Source organism: Rattus norvegicus, chromosome 5 (assembly GCF_021556685.1).
Source record: "Rattus norvegicus strain SHRSP/BbbUtx chromosome 5, alternate assembly SHRSP_T2T, whole genome shotgun sequence".
Lineage (NCBI taxonomy): Eukaryota > Metazoa > Chordata > Mammalia > Rodentia > Muridae > Rattus > Rattus norvegicus.
The window spans coordinates 65,947,752-65,971,071 of NC_141538.1; the positions used below are offsets into that span (position 1 = coordinate 65,947,752).

At 45.6% G+C, this 23,320-nt stretch overlaps 1 protein-coding gene across 4 annotated transcripts; it reads right to left on the minus strand.

Annotated features, from left to right (window-relative positions):
- Nucleotides 1–1,030: 1,030 nt before the first annotated feature.
- Nucleotides 1,031–20,491, minus strand: Hemgn (hemogen). Of its 4 annotated transcripts, XM_087660046.1 has the most exons (6): nt 20,342–20,491; nt 11,548–11,679; nt 7,782–7,875; nt 4,226–4,263; nt 3,002–3,220; nt 1,371–2,021 (listed from the first exon to the last, which is right to left on the minus strand). In XM_087660046.1, the coding sequence occupies exons 2-6, from the start codon at nt 11,624–11,626 to the stop codon at nt 1,912–1,914; spliced, it is 540 nt and encodes a 179-aa protein (XP_087516172.1). In that variant the 5' UTR covers nt 11,627–11,679; nt 20,342–20,491; the 3' UTR covers nt 1,371–1,911.
- Nucleotides 20,492–23,320: the final 2,829 nt, after the last annotated feature.

A 23,320-nucleotide genomic window follows, 5' to 3' on the forward strand; every position in this document is an offset into this window, starting at 1 on the left:
CAGCACCCACATGGACACACAAAGCTCTCCATAAATGCAGTTCCAAGGGATCTGATGCTGTCTTCTGACTTCTGTGGGCACCAAGCATTGCACGTGCACGCAGGAAGCACTCGTACTCATAAAAATACATTTAAAAATGTAAAACCTTAGACATAAAGCCATAAGGACAAAAATGTCCATGTGTAGATGTCACATAAAGTATAAAACCCTAAGGGAGAGTCCTGAGCGCCTGTATACTTGAAGGCTCCCCTGGTGGCTCGTGCTGCTCTGTGCCACCCCTGCAGGGGAACAGGCTTGTCTTTTTGATGTAGCCTCAGAGTCTAGCACGGTCTTGCTGAATGAGCTTTTATTTGCCAAAGTTATAAAAAGCCCAAGGAAAATCCAAACTAACAAAATATCAGGGAATGTTTTCAAATATTTTCCCACCCAGCACTGTCTGTCCCTGCCCCTGGTCTCCTGTCCTTTTCAGGTCACTGTGACCATTGTCATCAGATGAATTCCTGAAATATGAGAACTTCAGCTTCGCTGTGGAAAAGCCTTACTCCTCAGTTTCCTGATAAACTATTAGGTCATGTAAGTCTACAAGTCTATCAGGGCTAAAGACACGGCTTCACTGGTTAAGAGTACTTTCTATGGCCCAGTGTGGTGTGTGTGCCTTAGATGCCTCTCATGATGCAAAAAGGTGGGCAGATCTTTTGAGTTTGAAGCCATCATAATCTACATGGCTGGTTCCCCAGATCAAGAGCCTTGGCTCAAGAAAAGGGGGCAGGGGTTCCTAGTACCCATGTCAGATATCTCACAGCCTCCTGTAAACTCCCGGTCCAGGTGGGTCTCCACACATCAATAATAGATTAGCTGCCGTGTGGTAGATTTTTAGCAGGTAAACCAACTCTTCCATATGGACCTGACATTGACAGTTAGCATGAAGTTTACTTGACCTTGAACTGTACGGCCCTGGGTCTCCTGTGCAGATTCTCCCCATCCCTCCCACTGCATGCGCTATTCATACGGCGCCGACACTGTTTCCTTTGGTTTGGGGGAGTTTATTAATAATACTTTAACATGGATTTTAAGCATGAGGTTTAAGAGAAAGAGCCACAGAAAGGAAACCACTGAAGAGCTAGGGCGTAGGCTGCTCAGAGAGGAGCCTGTTGCACTCGGCACTTTTCTTTTGGAATAATTTTTTTCTGCTGTGTTCCTCCATGTGATCAGATTAACCTAGTGAGCAAAGGCACTGAGCCATTTAGGCGTTTTATAACCCCAGCATAAACCAAGATGCTGTCTTGGTAACACAGCTAAAGCCATAGAAATGATGATGTACATTTTTTTTTACAAGTAACAGTTTAAAAAATAGAAATAAAAAGTCCAGGTTCACACAGAAATAAATGGCATTTATCAATTCAAAAAAAAAACTTGCAAGAATTTTTAGAATAAGAATTGTTCTGATTAACTCAAAGAGACATGTAAAGTTTGAGTAAAATTCTGATGTTGCTACAACCTCACTAATTGACAAAATTCACAAGAAACTATATACTTTCAAAATGCTAAGTGTTCATATTAAATTGCTATCTTTTCCTCAGAATCACTAAATATATGTTTCTTCTCAGAGGGGAAAATCAATTACTCAGCCTTTCCCCGCTCTTACTGTCTTCCCCCATATACAAATACACACTGTCAGGCGCTCACACAGGCACAAACACACACACACACACACACACACACACACACGTTATTGTCTATGTGTTAGAGCCTTAAAAATGTTAGTTCTCTCCTTCAGATAAGATCTACAAATGAAAAAACATGAGTTAAAATAGCAATGCAAATTTTAGTGATCGCTGCGGTGTTTCAGTAAAATCACAAGAGACACGTATGCTGTACGGAGTTGGTCTGCAGCTTCATCACCGAGCACTGTTAAAATAGAGCAGAGCTGTGGACATCATTTTCTGGACAGATCTTTTGAGGACCCTGTGGACCCGCTGGAGTTTCTGGGTCTTGATCTGCTTTGTTTCCTTCCTCCAGGTCTGTAAAATCAAACAAAATGCAAATAGATTCCATGCTTGCAGACACGTTTGCATTGGATCAGAGTCTTAACTACTAAAATGCCACATCACGGGAACAATGGGATTCTTTTCATACAGAGCAGTGGGTGCTCTGTTTTGGACACATGTAATTATATGCGTGTTATGTGTACCCAGAGCATGCGGGACCCTGTGATGCTTGAGAAGGGCATTAAGTCCCCTGGAATTGCGGGCGGTTATAAGCCGCCACATGAGTGCTGGAAGCCCAACTTGAGTCCTTCTCCAGAACAGTAAGTGTACGCTCTTCACTACCCAGGCCGCGCTCATTCAGCCCCAGGTGCTTTTTGTGTGCTTGTTTGGTTTGGTTTTTGAAACATAGCCCTAGCTGTGTGGAACTCACTATGGCGGCTGACCTAGAATCCACAGAGATCCGCCTGCCTCTGCGTCTGCCTCTTAAGTGCTAGGATTAAAAGTGTGGACCACAACCCCCAGCTCAGGATTTTGTGTTTTAACAGGGGTGGGGGGAGTGCTTAGGAGAAATGACTGTATACTTTAGAGCACTTGCTACTCTTCCAAAGGACTAGAATTTGGTTTTGAGCATGAAAACCAACCAGCACAGCTACATCGTGAGTTCTAGCTCAAAAAAACAAAAAGAACTTTTTTAGTGTAGCTTCTCAGAATAGGTAACTAGAATTTTCAATTTCTTAAATTTTTTTGGAAACGTGCCAATAGAGGGTTGGTAGCCCAAAAATACATTTTACTTAAAAAAGATCCAGTGAAGGGTTGGGGATTTGGCTCAGTGGTAGAGTGCTTGCCTAGCAAGCGCAAGGCCCTGGGTTCAGTCCCCAGCTCTGAAAAAAAGAAAAGAAAAGAAAAGAAAAGATCCAGTGATATTCGTAGTTCCCATTGAAATAACTGGCTACTGTCAAAGACAGCTTTAAATCACAAACTCTGAGGGAGCTGCTGTTGTACAAATCCCCTACCTTGAGAGAAAGCACCAGCGTCCTCGATATCCTGTGCATCAGGGTCCTGCCTCTGGGCCCCACCTACTTCCTGGGCTCCTTCTGGAAGGCTGTGTTTAGGCCCATCCCTGTTCTTACAGGTCTTGATAGAGAGGTCTTCAGGCTCTGACATTTCATGACGGCTTCCAGGTGAATATTCTTCAGGCCCAGGTGATTCTTGGATGGTTTTATGAGAGGAGACTATAGGCACAGTGAATTCTTTGTAAGTCTTGTGAGAAAGGAATTTAGGTTCAACTGCTTCTTGGTGTGTTTTTGTAGAAATGTCTTCAGATACAATGCATTCTCCGGCTTCAGAAAAGCAGCCTTCAGCCACAGCCGTTCCCAGATCTGGGTGGGAAGTATTTTTTCCTGGTGTGACTGACATGGGGGTTACATCTGACTGGGGGAGTGTTTTGGGGGAGCATCCTTCTGGGCCAGCAGCATCTCCAGGTGTTATACAGGGAAGGGCTTTGGGAACAGTCATCTCTTGATGTGTTTTAGAAGAGAGGACGTCAGGTCTGGCCACATCTTGGCATATTTTCAAAGTATGTTCTTGAAGCACAGTTGGTTCCTGGCACATTTTAAGAGAGAGCGCCTCAGGTCCAGCCATATCCTGGGGTACTTTGGAAGAATGGTTTTGGGACACAGTTGTTTCTTGGCACATATCAGGAGCTAACGCCTCAGGTCCGGTCATATCTTGGGGTATTTTGGAAGAATGGTATTGTGGCACAGGTGTTTCCCGGCACATTTTAGGCGAAAGTGCCTCATATTCAGCCATATCTTCGTGTGCTTTGGGAGAATAGGTTTGGGGCACAGCTGTCTCCTGGCACATTTTAGGTGAGCGTGCCTCAGGTTCAGCCATATCTTGGCACATCTTAGGAGAATATTGAAGTACTCCTATTTCTTGGCACGTGGTAGGAGAGAGAGCTTCAGCTTTGTCCCTTCGTTGGTGTGTTTGAGAATGGTTCTGTATAGTTATTTCTTGGCACTGCAAGCTTTCTTGGGGTACTTCAGAACAGTGTTCTGTAGGCACAGCTTTTGTGGGGGATGCTCTCAAGGGAAGGGCTTGAGTTGCAGTGTTTCCAGAGTACTCAGTTTCTTCCTCAGCAGGTACCAATACCTCCTGTACCCTTTCGTTTTCTGTTTGTGACCAAGACTCTGCCTTTTGTTCCACATTCCCTTGTCTCTTTCGGCCTCTTCGATTACCTTTTCCTGTTCTCTGATACTTGCGTTTTTTCTGTTCTCTGCAGAGAGACCAGAATTAATGACAACAGAGCTACAGGATTCAAATGAATGCTTCCAATACCCACCCCTGTCCTGTGCCCTTTTTACACGACCTTAAACAAGCACTTACTCTCCCCAGATGTCAATTTCCATGTTTGCAAAATGAATAATCCATGTTAGGAAAGTGTTCTTTTAGGAGTTTATGGTTTCATAGATAAAGTAATTCTCAAGTGTATGTGTGTGTGTGTGTGTGCTTGTGCACACACACAATGAGGAAGGAGGAACGGAGGGAGGAGGGGAACACTTGGGGAGATAGTCCAGTGGCTTGATTGAGTTCTAGCTATCTTTAGCACCCATGTAAAAATATGGAGTATGTGGTACCATGAGTTTATAATTTCAGAGCTGGTGAGGCAGAGATCCCTGGGCCAGCTAGTTGAACCTAATTGATGAGCTCAGACCAATGAGAGAGACCCTGTCTCAAAGGAGGTGGATGGTGTCCCTGATGGTCACCCTTGACGGTGTCTTCTTGCTGCCTCCCCACCCCCACCCCCAAATACCTTCATAAGAGAGAGGGAATGTGTTAACCCAAACTAAAGATGTATGGAAAAGCCTATGGAAATCCACTGGTTGGCAAGTAATTAAAATGTTTAATTAGGGCTGAGGAGATGGCTCAGCACTTTCTGCTAAGCCTGATGACCTGAATTTGTTCCCAGGGTCCATGCGGTGGTAGGAGAGAATTGACTCCTACTCCTACAAGTTGTCTTCTGACTTCTAAATGCTTGGATGCTCCCACATACCCACATACTAAATAAATAAAATGTGATTTAAAATATAACTTTTAAGAAGCCAGGTGGTGGTGGCATAAACCTTTTAGCCCAGCACTCGGGAGGCAGAGGCAGGGGGATCTCTGACTTTGAGGCCAGCCTGGTCTACAGAGTGAGTTCCAGGACAGCCAGGACTACACAGAGAATCCCTGTCTCAAAAAGGATAAAATCCTGGATTTGGATAGAAATGCCCTATATGAGTAGACAGAACTCCCCACAGAAGTCCTGGGTTGTGGCTATGGTGACATATACCTGTAAGCACAGTATTCTACAACCTGAGGAAAAGGACTGACTTGAGTTCCAGACCAGCCTGGGCTAGTGTGAGACCTACCTTTTTTATTTGTTGTCATTTTGCAACTGTGTTTTACTAGGTAGCCTGAGAATTACCATGTAGAGCAGACCAGGCTCAAACTCAGATATCTCTGGCTTCCCAGTGCTGGGGCTAAAGGTGTGTCAGTACACATGGCTCTGAGGCCCTCTCTTTAAAAAATTAAACCAAATAAAGGTACAGGGACCCCAAGGGTAATGTTACAGCATCTCAGCATTTGTTCTCTCTCTCTCTCTCTTTTCAAAACAGGGCTCTAGCTGTCCTGGAACACTCTCTGTAGTCCAGGCTAGCTTCAAACTCAGAGATTCGCCTTCCTCTGCCTCCGGAGTGCTGGGGTTTTAAAGGTGTGCGACATCGTGCCAAGCTTGTCACCTCAGCCTTTTGAACTGTTATTCCAAGGTAACAAGACGATTATGAAATCCTTTTTTTGTTGTTTGTCTTAGTTTTGAGACAAGGTCTTTCTATGTAGCCCAGGCTGGCCTCAAACTTGGTGATCCTCTGCCTTTCTCTCCCAAATGCTAGATTCTAGATGCTCAGCACCAAGCCTAACTCCAACCTTGTCAAATGATAATTTTCCCCTTACATTTATGTATTTTATGTGGGAGGGAAGTGCATGTAACACGTGTTTGTGTGTGTGCGCGTGTGTGCATGTGTGTATTGTGTATGTGTGTGTGCGCACGTGTGTGTGTGTATACGTGTGTGTTGTGTATATGTGTGTATGTGTGTTTGTGTGTGTATGTGTGTATGTGTGTGTATGTGTGTTTGTGTGTGTATGTGTGTGTGGTGTGTGTGTATACATATGTGTTTGTGTGTGCGTGTATGTGTGTGGTGTGTGTGTGTATGTGTGTGTATACATGTGTGTTTGTGTGTGTATGTGTGTGGTGTGTGTGTATGTGTGTGTATGTGTGTGTGGTGTGTGTGTATATGTGTGTGTGCGTGCGTGTGTGTGTATATACTTGTGTGTGTGCGTGTGTGTGTATGTGTGTGTGGTGTGTGTATGTATGTGTGTATGTGTGTGTATACATGTGTGTGTATGTGTGTGGTGTGTGTGTGCGTGTGTGTGTGTGTTTGTGTGTGTATGTGTGTACGTGTGTGTGGTGTGTGTATACGTGTGTGTGTGCGTGTGTGTGTATGTGTGTGTGTATGTGTGTGGTGTGTGTGTGCGTGTGTGTGTGTGTTTGTGTGTGTATGTGTGTACGTGTGTGTGGTGTGTGTATACGTGTGTGTGTGCGTGTGTGTGTATGTGTGTGTATGTGTGTGATGTATGTGTGTGTGTGTAGTGTGTATGTGTGCGTGTGTGTGTGTGTGCGTGTGTGTGTGTGTAGTTGTACACTCGTGAGTCTGGAGACGTAGGGGCCCCTGTGGAGCGGGCTATAGGTACTTTCAAGTAGCTCCATGTGGATGGTAAGAACTAAATTTGTGTCCTTGGCAAAAGCAATATGTATTTTTTAACTGTTAATCTCTCTCTCCAGCTCCACAGTGTTTTACTCTGTAGTGCAAAGCCTGGCCTGGAGTTCACAGCAATCCTCCTGCCTTTGCTTCTCAGGTTGTATGATTTTTAGGTGTGAGCCATCATGCCGTGTATCCTCTCTTTTTTTATTATTATTTTTTAAATGTATTCTTCTCTCATATATTACATCCAGATCACAGTTTCTCCTCCCTTCCTTCCCCCCACATCCCCTCTTCCACAGATGCACTTCTCCTCTGTTTCCCTTTAGAAAAGAGCGGGGGCCCCATGGTTATCAACCAAACAAAACAAGTTATAACAAGTTACAACAGGACTAGGTGTACATCTTCACATCAAGGCTGAACTCAGTAGGAGGAAAAGGGTCCCAAGAGCAGGCAAAAGAGTCAGTCTTTGTGTTTCAATTTGCGTTCTCACTAAGCCCTGTGAAGCATTAAAGTCCCGATCTCCCAACACCACCTCTTGAGCGCTTGTATGCACCACCAAATCAGACCTAAAGTACCCTTTAAACACTGGCAAAACCAATAAAGGGTAACAGAAGCTTCCCTGGATGTCTGCCGCAGGGGCTGATGGAGACACAGAGAAAGAAAGCAGGGGAAGTTTCTTGTGTCACGACTCTACTGCTGTGACCTTGGGCAAGAGAGTTAACCCACTGGACTCTACATTAGAAGCAAACACACAAAGAAAAAACACACGGGGGGGTTGGGGATTTAGCTCAGTGGTAGAGTGCTTGCCTAGCAAGCGCAAGGCCCTGGGTTCGGTCCCCAGCTCTGAAAAAAAATAAAAAATAAAAAATAAATTTAAAGCAAAAACACACAGGCACAACACCAGGCGACTCGGACGACTGTTGTGAAGGTTGTGTGAGCAGGAGCACCGCCGTGCCACACCCACGCTCACTCCCCTCTTAGGAAAGGAACCTACCCAAGTTGCCATTGTGACGTCTGCCTCCCCTGTGCCTCAGCTTTTCTCTTCTTCAGTTGTTCTCTGTTTCTCAAACTCCAAGATCCAATGATGTCTGCCGGGTGAAAAGCGAAGTTACTGCAGTGTGTACCGGTGACCCATGGTGTGCCTAAGCAAATATCTCACCACACAAGCTTGGTCACAAGTTATGATTTATTTACCTTTACATCATATTATTTCCCACGGACAGGTGTTTTTGCCTGCGTGTGTGTCTGTGCCCCACAGGAATGAATGGCTGGTGCCTAAGGAAGCCAGCAGAGGACATCAGATTCCCTAGATCTGGAGTTAGAGACAGTTGGGAGCTGCCATGTGGGCGCTGAGAATTGAACCCAGGTCCTCTGGAAGAGAAAACAGCCAGTGCTCCTAACTGCTGAGCCATCTCTCCAGATACCTACAGAATTTTAGAAATACTACCCTGGGTTTTGTCCTGGATTTATGAGTTCAAGGACTAGGTCTTCCCTATCCTTACACAGTCAAAAAAAAAAAAAAAAAAAGAAAAGAAAAGAAATGTGGAGAAGATTCTTTTTTTCTTTTTTTAGATAGGGGTCTCAGTATGTAGCCTGGACCTGGAACTTGTGTAGGCTAGCCTTGGACTCACAGCTCCACCTGTCTCTGCACTAGGAGCGCTGAGATTAAAGACTTACAGCAACATACCCAGGGAGCAAAACAGTTTTCTTTAGTTTTTAGGGTTTTTTGTTTGTTTGTTTTGTTTTTTGAGACAGGGTTTCTTTGTGTAGCCCTGGCTGTCCTGGAACTTGCTCCATAGACCAGGCTAGCCTCAAACTCAAGAGATCCACCTGCTTCTGCCTCCTAAGTTCTGGGATTAAAGGCTGGAGCAGGCATTTAATGAGCATTTAAGTGTGAAAAGCTTTGAGACCTACACAGATTTGTTCAGAAGTGTGCTATCAACCTACTGACCCACTCAAAATAAATTTATATTTGCACAGGTAATTTTTTAAAAGGCTTTATTCTATCGTTTCTGACATAATGACCTGTCTTTACTGCATTCACTCTCTCCATCCATGCCACATATTACAGAGTAGTGATTTTTACCAAGATTTTTATCTTTTATTCATCCAACATTAGGTCAAAAACAGTTCTGTGACACAGCCTTCAACACTATAATCTTCTTGTGACATGGTGCTTAAGCTAGGTGACACCTTCTCTGGCCACTCAGCCCACTCATGGGAAAACACAGAATATCATTACCACTTGTCATTTTTCCTTATATGTAAAACTGTAATAAAATCAACTCATAGCCTGGCATGATGGGGCACACCTTTAATCCCATCTCTCGGGAGGCAGAGGCAGGAAGATCTCTGAGTTCGAGGCCAGCCTGGTCTACAGAGTGAGTTCCAGGACAGCCAGGGCTACACAGAGAAACCCTATCATAAAAGACCAAATAATAATATCCAACTGAAGTAAGCATATTCACATAACTGTTTTTTTTTTCTCTTGGAGGAATGGTAGACAGGGTCTCTCTCTGGTACATCCCTGGCTGGCCTCGAATTCCTTATCCTAACTCTGCTGGGACCAGAGACATGTACCAGCAAACCCTGCTCGACTGATGCTTTTATTATTAGATTCTGCCCTTACGGTTGTATTTATTAAAAATTATTTGGGGGGGGCTGGAGAGATGGCTCAGCGGTTAAGAGCACGGACTGGGGGTTGGGGATTTAGCTCAGTGGTAGAGTGCTTGCCTAGGAAGCACAAGGCCCTGGGTTCGGTCCCCAGCTCCGAAAAAAAGAACCCAAAAAAAAAAAAAAAAAAAAAAGCACGGACTGCTCTTCTAGAGGTCCTGAGTTCAAATCCCAGCAACCACATGGTGGCTCACAACCATCTGTAAAGAGATCCGATGCCCTCTTCTGGTATGTCTAAAGACAGCTACGGTGTACTCACATACATACAATAAATAAAAAAAATCTTAAAAAAAATTATTTGGGACACTAAGGGTACTATGAACAGCAAATTCTGGGCTGAGATGATGGCTCATCAGGTAAAGCACTTACCACAGAAACATGAGGACCAGAGTTCATACATATCCAGTGCCCATACTTATATGGGTTAAGTGGGTATTGTTGGCCTGCATGTGATCCTAGTTTGTAAGGCCTGAGACAGGGGTCCCCAAAGTTAACCAGCTAGGTCATCTAGTCAAACTAGCAAGCTCTGGGTTCAGTGTGAGACTCTAACTCAGTATCTAAGGTAGAGAACAATGAGTGAAACAGACACCTGATGTCAAACTCTGGCCTAAGCACACATGCCTATGTGTCTGTACCCACTGTGCGCACAAATACAGACATATCCACATGTATGACAATGTACAACACTACACAATTTTTCAAGAAAAAAAATTTTAAGTCTACTATGACCTAAATTTGAGAAAAACTAGTAGTTCTTTAACACAGAGCCTCTCAGCATGTGGGGGTGTCTGCTCTGCACTGGCAGTCCAAGAAAGGAAGTGCCCTTGGACCAGGACTCCTGTTGTTCTTGGGGCAACAGTTTGCTTTCTTTCTCTCTCTCTTCCTTCCTTCCTTCCTTCCTTCCTTCCTTCCTTCCTTCCTTCTTTCCTCCCTCCTTCCTTCCTTCCTTTCCTTCTTTCTCTCTTCCTTCCTCCCTCTCTCCCTCCCCCCCTCTCTCTTCCTTCCTTCCTTCCTTCCTTCCTTCCTTCCTTCCTTCCTTCCTCCTTATCTAGTAGCACTGGGAATTTAACCGAGAGCCTCACACATGCTAGTCAAGCATTATGCTACTGAACTATGTTCCCAGCTCCTGGATCCTCAATAGATATAAATTATATTTTTACCAAACTCCAAATATAATTTTCTTCAAAGTAGGAATGTGAGTAAAAAGCCACAGTGGTTTCAGCAGTGTGGCTGTCTATCACTCAAAGAAATGACGGGATATTTTTTTTCCTACTTGGCACTACAGTTCTTGCGTGTGGCGTCAGTGTGATCACTTGTGGATATGGATTCTTTTCGGATTTGATACTATGTATGCTATGACTTAACACATCTATAAGTAAGCACATATACTGCTATATCACGATTTTTTTTTTCTATTCTTTTTTTCGGAGCTGGGGATCGAACCCAGGGCCTTGCGCTTGCTAGACAAGCGCTCTACCACTGAGCTAAATCCCCAACCCCTATATCATGATTTTAACAGTGTTGATAGCCATCTTAATACAATGATGACCTTTGTGATCGAGCCTGTGTATTTAAGTTTTTTTAGTCCAAGAAAGAGTCTATGGGTTCATTAAAAGCTAAAAGTTTTCAAACTGTGCCCTAGGATAACTTAGAGCCCAGGGTTCCACACAACACTTAGAGAAATGTTACTTTAGAATAGATCTTAAGATAAATTAAAAGCCAAAAGAGTAAGCATTCGGACAGGTCAGACCCTAGAGGAGTTCCTGTTGTCACATCCTTCCAAACGTCCTGCCAACTGGCTCTGTCACAGAACAGGAGGAGTTGGATCCTCCTGCCACAGCTGCCCAGTGCTGGGTATCTCCACTCTCTCCTATTTCAGAGAATTTCTCACTAACAATTTCTTTATTTCCCCTCGGGTTGCTCTAGACTGTTAAGTTCCTAGCATCCAAATGCAGCTCAGTGAGTCAGGCCCATCTTCCCACAGATGCATCCCACTGCCCCTTTCATCTAACCAGTTCCCAAACAACTAAAAAAAGAAAAAAGAAAGAGGAAAGCAGCATCCCCCAGCAGCCCCACTCTGTCTTTACCTGGAGCATGGGACTTCTCTACATGAGCTTCAGGGGTCTGGTTGAGCGTCAGATGAGATTGGTCCTTCCTCACATCCATCTTGCCACAACGCCTTCTTGGTATTTGCTCCGACTTCACAAGCAACCTAAAAGCTTTTTGAAAATATCAAAACTAACACTTAAAAAAAAAAAACCACAGACACACATTCAAGTCTGCTTGTCACTTCCCGCCTAAAAGTTTTATCTGGTTAGACCACAGCTGTGGGCGAATTCCACTTTCTTTATCACACTGCACAGGTGTGAAGGAGGGGGGATGGTTGTCAATGGCCCTGTCATCCTGCAAGCTTCACTTTTATACAGGGAACCCCTATGGCACAGTCAGTCATGTGGGGCTTCCTGCTCAGCAGCCATACTGCTATGTGCCTGGGTTCCTTTTTAGGACACCAAATGGCTATGCCATTCCAAGCTGTGGCCGGAAGGATGGCTTTTTCATGAATGGAGGTGGCCATGTATAGGAAGAACCCTGGGTTTAGGCTCTGACCAACTCCATGGCCCAGAGCAACCCACATCCCTTTCCTGTGCCTCTACTTGCCAAGTGAGTGAACAATCACTCTTGCCTGTTTCAGACATTTCTTATGAAAGTGAAGCCTATAGAGTTGGCTATCGATTAATCTTCCTAGGTAGACTATTGATTAATCTTCCTAGGACTGGCTCTTTTCACCGTAAGCTGTTGCAAACTATCAGCAAGCCTTGCTGTTGTGACCCTAGAATAGACAATAGACACAAAGCCCTAACTAGGCTAACAAAGCTAACCTCCACTGCTCACCAGTCAATGACTAGTGAAGCCTGCTGTTAACGGACCGGAGAGGCAGGTGGCGGGGGGAGCCTCTCTGAGTGAAAAGACCTGGCATTATGTTCCAGAAATGAAGTTGAAATCGAAGGAACTGCTCTCCAGCGGATAAGTGGCCTGAAGACAGCAGTAGGCACAGGAAACCACGGCTCAGCCAAAGAGGGAATATGGAGGCCAAGGTCAGGAGACACAGGGCCCATTGTGTTCTGGAGATAGACTGAGAGGAAAAAGGTTTGAGTTCCAGAGCCTTCCTAGTTCAAGTTAGCCTGGAGCCAGCACAGACCTGGAACATGGAGACGGTACCTTTGGTATCTAACACACTCATGTCAATACATGTTAGGTGCTTTACTATTAGTAAGGACGTGGGCCCAGCACAGTGGCATAAACTGCCATCCTAGCACTTGACAGGTACAGTCAGAAGGGTCAGAAGTTCAAGGTTGTCCTCAGCTATCTGTTTAAGAAGCTGGAAGTAGGGACCAGCCTGGGCTACATGAGAACCTCTGTCTCCTTCCTCTACCTCTCTGGCTACCTTCTCTCTCTTTATGTGCACATGTACTATATACCTTCTCTATGTTATATGTGGGTATAAGAGAACACACAGAAAGGTGGTAATTAGTAGAGTGTGGTGGCACACATGAGTTTCTTATTGAGTTTAACATAACTCGATCTACTTCCCTTCTTTATTCTTGTTTGCTTTGAACAGGATCACCAACCAGGCAGAACTCAACTCACCGTCCTCCTGCCTCAGATTCCTGAGTGCTAGGATTAGGTATGTGTGATATCATGGTAGCTGAGGAATGTTGTTTGAAACATTCTGAAAAGAATTGGTGACAATACAGCAAACCCCCAAGTCCCCACCACTAAAGTGTTACCTTTGCGGTAAACAAGCAAGGTTCACACCTCCTGTTCCTTACCTCTCCATCTTGCAAGTAAAGTATTGAAAATCCAGGGAACTCTCAGGGGAGTGCTAGTCAGAGGGACCTCATGGAGAAGAATAAGAGGCATTTTCTAATATACCTTTTAAATGTTTTTGGTTTTCATATATAGAATTAAAGGCTTCGACGATATAATCTTTGAAAATTATGTTTTATAATCTAGACCAGCATTTTAATTTTTATTTATTTATTTATTTTTTTTTTTGAGCTGGGGACCAAACCCAGAGCCTTGCGCTTGCTAGGCAAGTACTCTACCACTGGGCTAAATCCCCAACCCCTAGACCAGCATTTTAAATGCTGTAACTCTTAGTTTGGTTTCTGGGTTTTGTTTTGTTATTGTTTGGGCTTTTTCTGGTTTTCTGTTTGTTTGTTTTGGTTTGGTGTTTGTTTGTTTGTTTGTTTGTTTGTTTGTTTGTTGAGACAGAGTCTCTCTATATAGCTTTGGCTGTCCTGGATCTTCCTATGTGACTAGGCTATCCTTGAAGTCAGAGTTCCACTTGCCTCTGCCTGCTGAGATTAAAGTCATGTGCCCCATGTCTGGCCCTAGAATGTTCTAATTTTTAATAGTTGGGTAATAGTTCAATAAAACAGTGTTATAGAATCCTTCTGAGAACACCTTCAGAGGATGGCAGAACTATTTCTAAATCAGATTTCCTCCAGAGTTCTTGATACCTATTCAGGGATGGAGTAGACTGGACAGGATGTGCACCCTGTGCTATCTACCTTCTGAGCAAAATTGTCAGGCCACAGAGGTGGGCAATGTAGTCCCTGAGTTCTTTGTACTCAAAAGGGATGGAGTACATTATTTTTTTAAATCACAGTCTCATGTATCCCTGGTTGACCTTGAACTCAGTATGTAGCTGAAGTTGAGTTTGGAATGTCTTACCCTTCTCCCTCCCTCTCCAATGCCAGGAGTACTAAAATTACAAGTGGGGACCACCATGCCGGGAGTATCTGATGAGAAGTCAGAACCCAAGACTTCATGAATGCTAGCTGAGTACTGTACCAACTGAGCAAGTTGCCAGCCCAAGGACACACATCTTTATTGGAAGGAGATAGAACATAGATCCTTTGTACTCCATGAAAACTCCCCAAGGTCATTCTCTGTGGCTGCACCACTCTCCCTGTATCTAGAAGCAGTGTGAGAGGCTCGGGAGGGTGGGGTCTCAAGTTGACAACAGACTGAGGGTGGAGGGAGCAGTAGAGACACTTTGGAGAAACCTAGATTGGAAGTCAGGCAAGGTGTCTCTGAGGTGATAAGGGTCAAGAGCGGGAATTGGGACAGAAATAGCCATGCTGTGAGCCCAAGGGTACAATCCTTCTGTGTCTGCCTCTGTTACTGAGTGTGAGGGGCCAAGCATTGTACCCCTAGACCAGGTCTTTATAACAAAGGCTGCCTTATTCTAAAGCTATGTGCATATGCACATAAACCCTCCCTCGAGGCCACAAGCTCCTGGCAGGACAGGCAATCACCAGTCCCGAGTCACCTGTTTGTCCCCATAGCATGATCTCAAAGGAGACTTGACTCCAGTCATCCCCACAAGTGGCCTCAGCTCTGTGTGTGCAGAGAGCTACCTGGGAAGATGTCCCACTGCTGTGAATTACTTAAAACAGGGCCACCAGCTAGCTATTCAAGAGTTTTGTTTTTTTTTTTAAATCAATGCCCAGCTCCAGGAGGCTGAGGTAGGAGGGTATAAGGCTAGCCTGGGCTATTAGTGAGACCTGTTTAAAAACTAAAAAAAAAAAAAAGTCCCTGACATTATGTAGTTTATAGATTATTTATTTGTTTGTACAGTTTTCTCTGTATAGCCCTGGCTGTCCTGGAACTCACTCTGTAGACTAGGCTGGCCTCGATTCATAGATCCGACTGCTTCTGCCTCCCAAGTGCTAAGATAAAAAGTGTGCACCACCAATGCCCAGCTTAGTTTACAGCCTTTAAAAAGATGGTGACAGGGGTTGGGGATTTAGCTCAGTGGTAGAGCGCTTGCCTAGCAAGCGCAAGGCCCTGGGTTCGGTCCCCAGCTCCGAAAAAAAAAAAAAAAAAAAAAAAAAAAAAAAAAAAAAAAAAAGACGGTGACACTTCCTTTTAATCCCAGCACTCAAGAAGCAGATCTCTGAGTTCAAGGACGGCCAAGGCTGCACAGAGAAACCCTGTCTCAAAGAGAAAAAAAAGAGAGCGAATGAAAGGAAGAAAGGAAGAAGGAAAGAAAGAAAGAAAGAAAGAAAGAAGGAAAGAAAGAGAAAAGAACAAAAACAAAGGAAATAAGTCAAAAATAAAAGAAGATCAGAAGCTGTGTGTGTAGTGATTCATGTGAGTTCTAGGACAGCCAGCTTTGTCTGTTATACAGAACCCCTGGAATGAGACAGAGACAGAGACAGAGACAGAGACAGATACACACAGAGACAGAGATATAAGTCCATCCAAAGACAATAATAGCCAGGAATGATAAGCTAAGAATAAAGGTGCAATGGTGGCTGCAATCTTTAAGTAAGGTGGGAGGGTGAGGCTTGACTTGCACAGGCTAACAAAATGGAAAGAGAGCCAGGGTGCTGACAGCATACAGGGCCTGGAGGATCTGAGGAGATGGTAGGATAAGGAGTGGGGGCTCAGAGGAGACCAAGTGGGATAGACAGCCACAGATGATCTGAGCAGGGGGCTGGTGCAATTTTGACTCCCGTCTTTAAAGGATGGCTGTGGATACTGTGTGGACTGAGAAGGGAGTGAAACAGGGAGACCAGTCAGAAGGACACAAAGATGAACCACGTGAGAAGTGACCACAGCTTGGGCTTCAACCGTGGTAAAGAAGTGGTGGTCAGAAATAGGACAGGTGGCCTGGGTTAATTTACAAATCGGACATGGGTCGGAAAAGCCAAAGACAAACGTTCGGGAGTAAACGGCTGGGAAGATGGAGCCGTTACCAGAAGGGGAAGTTGTGGGGAGATGAGCACTTTAGTTTGAATGTGCTGTCTCAGCCAGGGAGGACAGCGAGGGACCGAGAACCAGAAAAGCAGGATGTGCAGGAAGGTTGCTTAGTTGGACAGGAATCATGTCTCCCTTCTTGTCAGATTTTGCTGCTGTGAAGTGAACGAAGGCCTGGAGACTGACCTAACAGTTTCTTTCCTAACAATTCAATTCACTTCATTACAGACTGTGGCACCCAGGGAGGTTAAATATAGATTTGGCTGTGGACATACAGGTTAAACCAGATAGTAATTTGCTGAGGCCCAGGGCAAAATGAAAACCCAGGTCTCCTCCTTTGAACATCATTAAGATTCTTCAAGATGGTGGAAACAGACAATTAACCTAACACAGGGCCTCATTTAGCATTTATTGGGTCCTCACAGCTTCTTTCCAACACAGCTCTTACTGTCCTGCCTTCTCACAGCAAGAAACTCCATGAGGACACTGGTATAACCAAAGTCACAGAGCTAGACTGACGGCAAGAGCTGGGAACCCCGGCCCTCAGCCTCCAAGCCTGGCCCTTCTTGAACTACACAGAGGTAGGTTTCAAGACATATGGCTGTCCCACCTGGCCACCCAGCAGGTCTACTTAAGGAGCCGGATCTTGGCTGTGTCTCTCAGAGACCCAAATAGACTAGAAGCATAGGAGGGAAGGAAGTAAACATTTAGGAACCCCTGGCTGGAGGTCTTCATGGAGATAAGAGAGCAGAGGAAACAGCTTAGCCATGCAGCAGACACGGCTCACTCAATAACAAAGCTGACTTAAAAATGATAGTGTTGTTTGAGGCTAGACTAAGGGGTTTTGTTATTGGGGTTTTTTTTTAATAGTTTTTTATTTAAATGTGTGGAGAGGGGGCAGAGGGAGAAGGTATGGGCCCATGTGCACCCTGGTACAGACTTCATACACCATTTGGATTCCAGGCATTGTACTCTGGTCAGGCTTGGCAGCAAGCACCTCTACCCACTGAGCCATCTCGACAGCCCTAGATTTAAACTTTCAATCCTCCTGCCCCAGCCTCCCAGGTGTCTAGAATTATAGGCCTGCATCACTGACTGATAGAACTTTAGAGCAAGCCCTTAAAGAGGAGCAGGAGAGCCTGCTTTATTCGTCACCTGCTTAGTCTGTGGTGCTGTGAAAGCCACAGGAGCAGGGTTTAAAGTCACCCAAGAGAGCAAAAGACTTGGGCAGCACCATCCCCTCACGGGGTAATCTGGGTAGAGTCACTTAATTCTTTCCACTCCTTGGTTTCTTTTTCTGTAAAACAGAATAATCTGGCGGGTTCTGTGAGGAGTAAGGAGACCAAGAGAGCTCTATAGGAAGTGAGACACTGTGCAGATATGAGGCCCACACATCTGGGCAGTGCACTGTGTAACTGAAGTGTTCCAGTGAGGCTGGGTCCTGTTCCTAAACACAGCAGGGGGTACAAAATCCCAGGAGGAGCCTCACTACACAGCCCTGGCTGGCCTGGAAGTCACTAAGTAGACCAGGCTGAGGGGCTGGGGATTTAGCTCAGTGGTAGAGCGCTTACCTAGGAAGCGCAAGGCCCTGGGTTCGGTCCCCAGCTCCGAAAAAAAAAGAAAAAAAAAAAAAAAGTAGACCAGGCTGGCCCTCCGACTCACAGAAGTCCGCCTGCCTCTGCCTCCTGAGTGCTGGGCGGCATGTTACTGCACCTTTTCTTGACAAAACTCTTTCTGAAGCTTCCAGTTGTTCCTCAAAGAATGGCTGGAGCTTCGTTGGCTCTTGCTTCCCTGTCAGCCTGTGGTCATGTGATAATGTGTACTGTCTCTGCTCACACAGATGCTGCTTGGAACACCAGATAATACTCCCTACAGCGTAGGAACAGCTGAAGCCTAGCTTCTATCTAGCCACCACTACCTTAAAAGGATACGCACAAACTTTTCACATTAAACATGACACTATATTGTACACCTGTTCTATTGTGTGTATGCAAATATTAAAGTATTTAATAATAACTCCGGTAGGCATCAGTGACTACACCTTAGGGAGTGGCACCCACCTGGGGAAAGACTTTTGCTTCCACCTTATTAAGTCACCAACAGACCTGTTTCTCCTGAACAATGGAACTAATAATACATTCTTGGATCCTCCTACCCCCACACTTCAGGTGGTGGGAGGGTAGCTGAGAGGCAGGGCGCTGGCCTAGGGAGGTACTGAGTTCAGTACCAGCCCTGCAATGAAACCTTGAACAGCAAGACCTCCCATGGCACTCCCTTCCCAGGCACCTGCAGTCTCCTCTTCCTTCCACCTAAACCATCAGAGAGTCCTCTTGTTTTGCTTCTTGTTGATTTTCAAGACAGGGTCTCTTTGTGTAGCCCTGGCTGGCCTCAAACCCACAGAAATCCACCTTCCTCTGCCTTTTGAGTGCTGGGATCAAAGGCATGGACCACCACATCCCGGCTTAATCAGGGTATTCTCAATAGTCCTTGTTCAACTTCTGTTGGTCAGCTTCTCTGCAGCTCGCTCACTCACGCTGAGTACTTCCTCTCTCCTTGAAACTCACTGGTAGACTGTGGTTTCCCAGAGTCGCTCATCTCCACCCCCTCCTCACAGGCCGCTCTTTCGCCGTCCTAGAGTGGGGTGGGGGTTGACTGAGGACGAGCCCCTGCTCCTCTTGACTTTACACTCGCACCTTACACAGCTGACTCAACTCTCGCCTCTCAAGTATTACAGTGATGCCTAGTGCCAACCTCAACCAGCGTGACGGCCTCTCTCATCTTCAGGTATTCCCTGATGATCATTCTTTGCCAACGAGGAGCTTAAACCCCAGCACAGCTGAGCAGGAGAAGTGCTTGCTAGCCGCCTGGCTGATCCCCCCCCCCCCCCCCGCACCATATAAAACAGGTGTGATACCGCACATCTATAATCCCAGGTTCAAGAGGACCAGAGGTTCAAGGCTAACCTTGGCTACCTAGTATGAATCCAAGGCCAGCCTGGGCTACATGAGATTCCCTCTCATAAAACCAAAACCAAATGAACATGGGGGGACAGACATCGAAACAAGATAAAGAGAAACAATCCAAAAGCCTTCTTAAGAGAGGTGAGTTTGATATTATTTGGGGGGGGAGTGAACAGGAAATACATTTTTTATGGTACTGGAGTATGAACCCAGGATACCTGCTAGACCTGCTACTAAGCTACATCCCAAACCCTTTTTTTTTTTAATGACAAGGGGTTTTTTGTTTGTTTGTTTGTTTGTTTGTTATTATTGTTATTTTTTTAAGACTTGTATTTTGAGACAGGTTTTTCACTAAATTTTCCAGGCTGGCCAAGTATACTCTGTGACCAAATATGCCTCTTGATTCAGCCTCCTGCATAGCTAGGATCTGGAATTACAGGCTGTACCTCCAGGCCTAACTTTTCCTCTTCTCCCTCCCCCTTCTCTTGCTCCTCTTCCTCCTCCTCTTCCTCTTCCTCTTCTTTCCCTTCCTCCTCTTCCCCTTTATCCTCCCTTTCCTCTTCCTCTTCCTTTTTCTCCTTCTCTTGCTCCTCTTCCTCCTCCTCTTCCTCCTTTTCCTCTTCCTCCCCTTTCTCCTCCTTTCTCCTCCTCCTCTCCTCCTCCTCCCTTTCATTTTTGATAAGGGTCTCACCATGTATAGTCTTGCCTTGCCTGGAACTCACTGTAGAGAAGGCTGGCTGCTAAGTGCTAACATTAAAGGTATGTGCTACCTCTCCTGGCAGTCCACCTTATACGACCCCATAAACTCCATCTGGCCAGTATCTCTTGTATCGTTCTTTTTTCTTTCTTTCTTTCTTTTTTCCAGAGCTGGGGACTGAACCCAGGGCCTTGTGCTTGCTAGGCAAGCGCTCTACCACTGAGCTAAAGCCCCAGCCCCCCTTGTGTCGTTCTTGTTTCTCTGCTTTTTCCACCCCTCCGTTAGAAGCATGGTGGAACCTCAAGAGAGGTCTATTCCCCTCTGATTCTGCTCACTTTCCCAGCCTACCCCGCACAAAAAGCTGGAACATTTCCCCCATTGCTAGCCCTGGACCGTCATTGCACCGTCTAAAATCCTATAAAGTCTCAGCGTGCCTTTGGAGGGAAGACGAACCTTAGTCCAGACAGTACGGTCAGCCTCCTGGTGTTCTCTCCCATGCCAATCAAACAGCTCCACTTGCCCTCCCTATTTCTCCTTGAGTCTTTCCAGCACATCCAGTACCATTGGTTTCCCAGTATTCTTCCCTGTGCCCAGCCTTCCAGGTAGCAAGTGAGAGTGCATCACGAAAGCCCTGCTACTGCTGCTGGTGTGGACAGTAGCCGCTCTGTGACCTCACAGAGGGCGCCCAACTTACCTGAGGTATCTCAGTGACACTGGCCAACAGACACCACTCCCATCTCAGTGAGTTTAAATCGGCCCCCGAGGTCACCTAACTTCAAAAGAAACAGCGCTAAGGCTCAAAACCACGGCTGTCTGATTCTACGATTCCACTGCCTTTCCCTACCTAGAATAATCTCCCTTTCCAGAACCATGATCTCACTTGTTAGCACATATTTTTATTTTTTATGTATAAATACATCTGCTGCGCTATATTCATTCACCAAACACTGAATATATTTCTGCTGTCGTTTTTGTTTGTTATCGACCAGGCCTTTCCACACAGCACAGGTTAGCCTTGAGTTCAACCTCCCGACTGCCGAGAGTGCACACAGCATCACCACACCTGGCCGCCCCATGACCCTTGAACGGTGATATCTCTGTTCTGAGGGGAGAGATGGATGCCTAACGCTGCCTCGGGACTGAAAGATGAAGACATCGCATGCTGTAGCCTATGAAGAGCCTGGCCTTGGCCGTCATCTGGCACTGGAAGGAAGGCAGAGCTCTCTGTTTGATATAGTATCATCTTGAATTTTTTCCTGATAGGGATACGTTTTTCACTTTATTCCACAGAAATAATAATAACTAATATGTATTTAGCCATTGCTTGCTATATCCTTGGCACTGTCTTATATATGTCATGTATGATTTAAAAAAAACAAAAAAAAAAAAACAAAACAACAACAACAAAAAAAAAAAAACTCTTGTTAACATCCTTCAAGGCCGGTACTCTTCTATAGTGGAGGCCACAGGAGCACAGGAACTAAACACATGCCCTGTCACACCGCCCCACATTTCACTCATTGCTATGATAAAACACTCTGACCAAAAGCAACTTAGGAGAAGAAGGGGCTAATTTTAGCATCTAAGTCACAGTCCACCCTTGAGAGAAGCAGGGACAGGAACTTGTAGCCAGGCATGCTTGACATTACCTCTGACCAGGAAACTCATACACAGGCAAGGAAGTACAGCAGAAACCATGGAGGGGTGGAACTTCAGTGGACCATGCAGACTCAAGCTTAGCTAGCTGCCCTATACAGTCCAGGATCACAAGTTAGTCCTACCCACAATGCACTGGGACCTCTTATGTCAACTGACCATCAAGACATCCCCCACAGAATGCCCACAGGACCAATCTGATCTGGGCAGTTCCTCAAATGGGCCCTCCTCAGGTGATCTCATGACTGTGAAAGCTAAGACAGCATCCTTTGAGGCTGGCCCTGCCCTTACCTACCCTGCTCTCCTGGTGTTCGATCCAATAGGGCAGCAATATGTTTTCTTCTTCGTCTCCTTTCGTGGCTCCCCCCCTACCCCCTTTATGCTTGCTCTTTCTCCGCTCATTCATTGACTATCCTTCTTCTCCCCCCTCCCCCCCCCCCGGAGCTGGGGACCGAACGCTGGGGCCTTGCGCTTCCTAGGCAAGCGCTCTACCACTGAGCCAAATCCCCAACCCCCATTGACTATCCTATACTCGGAACTACGCAGGCCGCAGGCCGCTGGGTACACAAAGGCAACTTTACCCCCCTAAAAACCCGAGCAGAGAAAACTAAGAGGAGAGCACAGCTTTAAGCCCAGAACTTGGTGGAGCAGATGCAGGTGAGGCTCTGAGTTTGAAGCCAGCCTGGTCTGCATAATCCAGGTCCAGGCCATTCAGAGCTACCCAACAAGATTGGGGGGGGGGGGTGGGTTAGAGAAAGAAAGAAAATGAAAGTAAGGGAAGGGACTGGAGTGTGGCCTAATGGTGAAGGTCACGCTTAGCATATGCAAGGGCCTGTGTTCAAATCCCAGCACCATCAAGACCAAACACAACCTTGAAGTAAAGAGGTGAGCACGAGCCCTGGAGAGATGCTCAGTAGTTAAGAGGGCCTGAGTTCCATTCCCAGCACTCATGTGGTGACTTATAACCATCTGTAGCTCCAGTTCCAGGGCATCCAACATCCTTTTCTGACCTCCATGGGCAAGCCTGTAGTAAACATACATGTTTGAAGACAGAATACTCAAACAAAATAAAAACGAGTAAATCTTTTTAAAAAACGTTCAAAGAGGGTTGGGGATTTAGCTCAGTGGTAGAGCGTTTGCCTAGGAAGTGCAAGGCCCTGGGTTCGGTCCCCAGCTCCGGAAAAAAAAGAATCAAAAAAAAAAAAAAAAAAAAAAAAAAGGATTAAGAATAGCGGATTTAGGGCTGGAAAGATGGCTCAGCGGTTAAGAGCACCCAATTACTCTTCCAGAGGTCCTGAGTTCAATTCCCAGCAACCACATGGTGGCTCACAACCATCTGTAAGAGATCTGATGCCCTCTTCTGGTGTGTCTGAAGACAGCTACGGGGCTGGGGATTTAGCTCAGTGGTAGAGCGCTTACCTAGGAAGCGCAAGGCCCTGGGTTCGGTCCCCAGCTCCGAAAAAAAGAACCAAAAAAAAAAAAAAAAAAAAGAAAGAAAGACAGCTACAGTGTACTTATATATAATAAATGAATAAATCTTAAAAAAAAAGAATAGCGGATTTAGGGGTTGGGGATTTAACTCAATGGTAGAGCATGTGAAAGGCTCTGGGTTCAGTTCTCAGCTCTGGAAGAAAAAAAAAAGAATGTCAATTTAATGACACCTTCCAACACAGTGCCTGGCACAAAGGTGACCTCAAGATACAGGCTGCTGCTGGCCAGCATGACCTTAATAGCATTAAATGATCTAGAAGCGCTGAGTCACAAAGCTAAAGATGG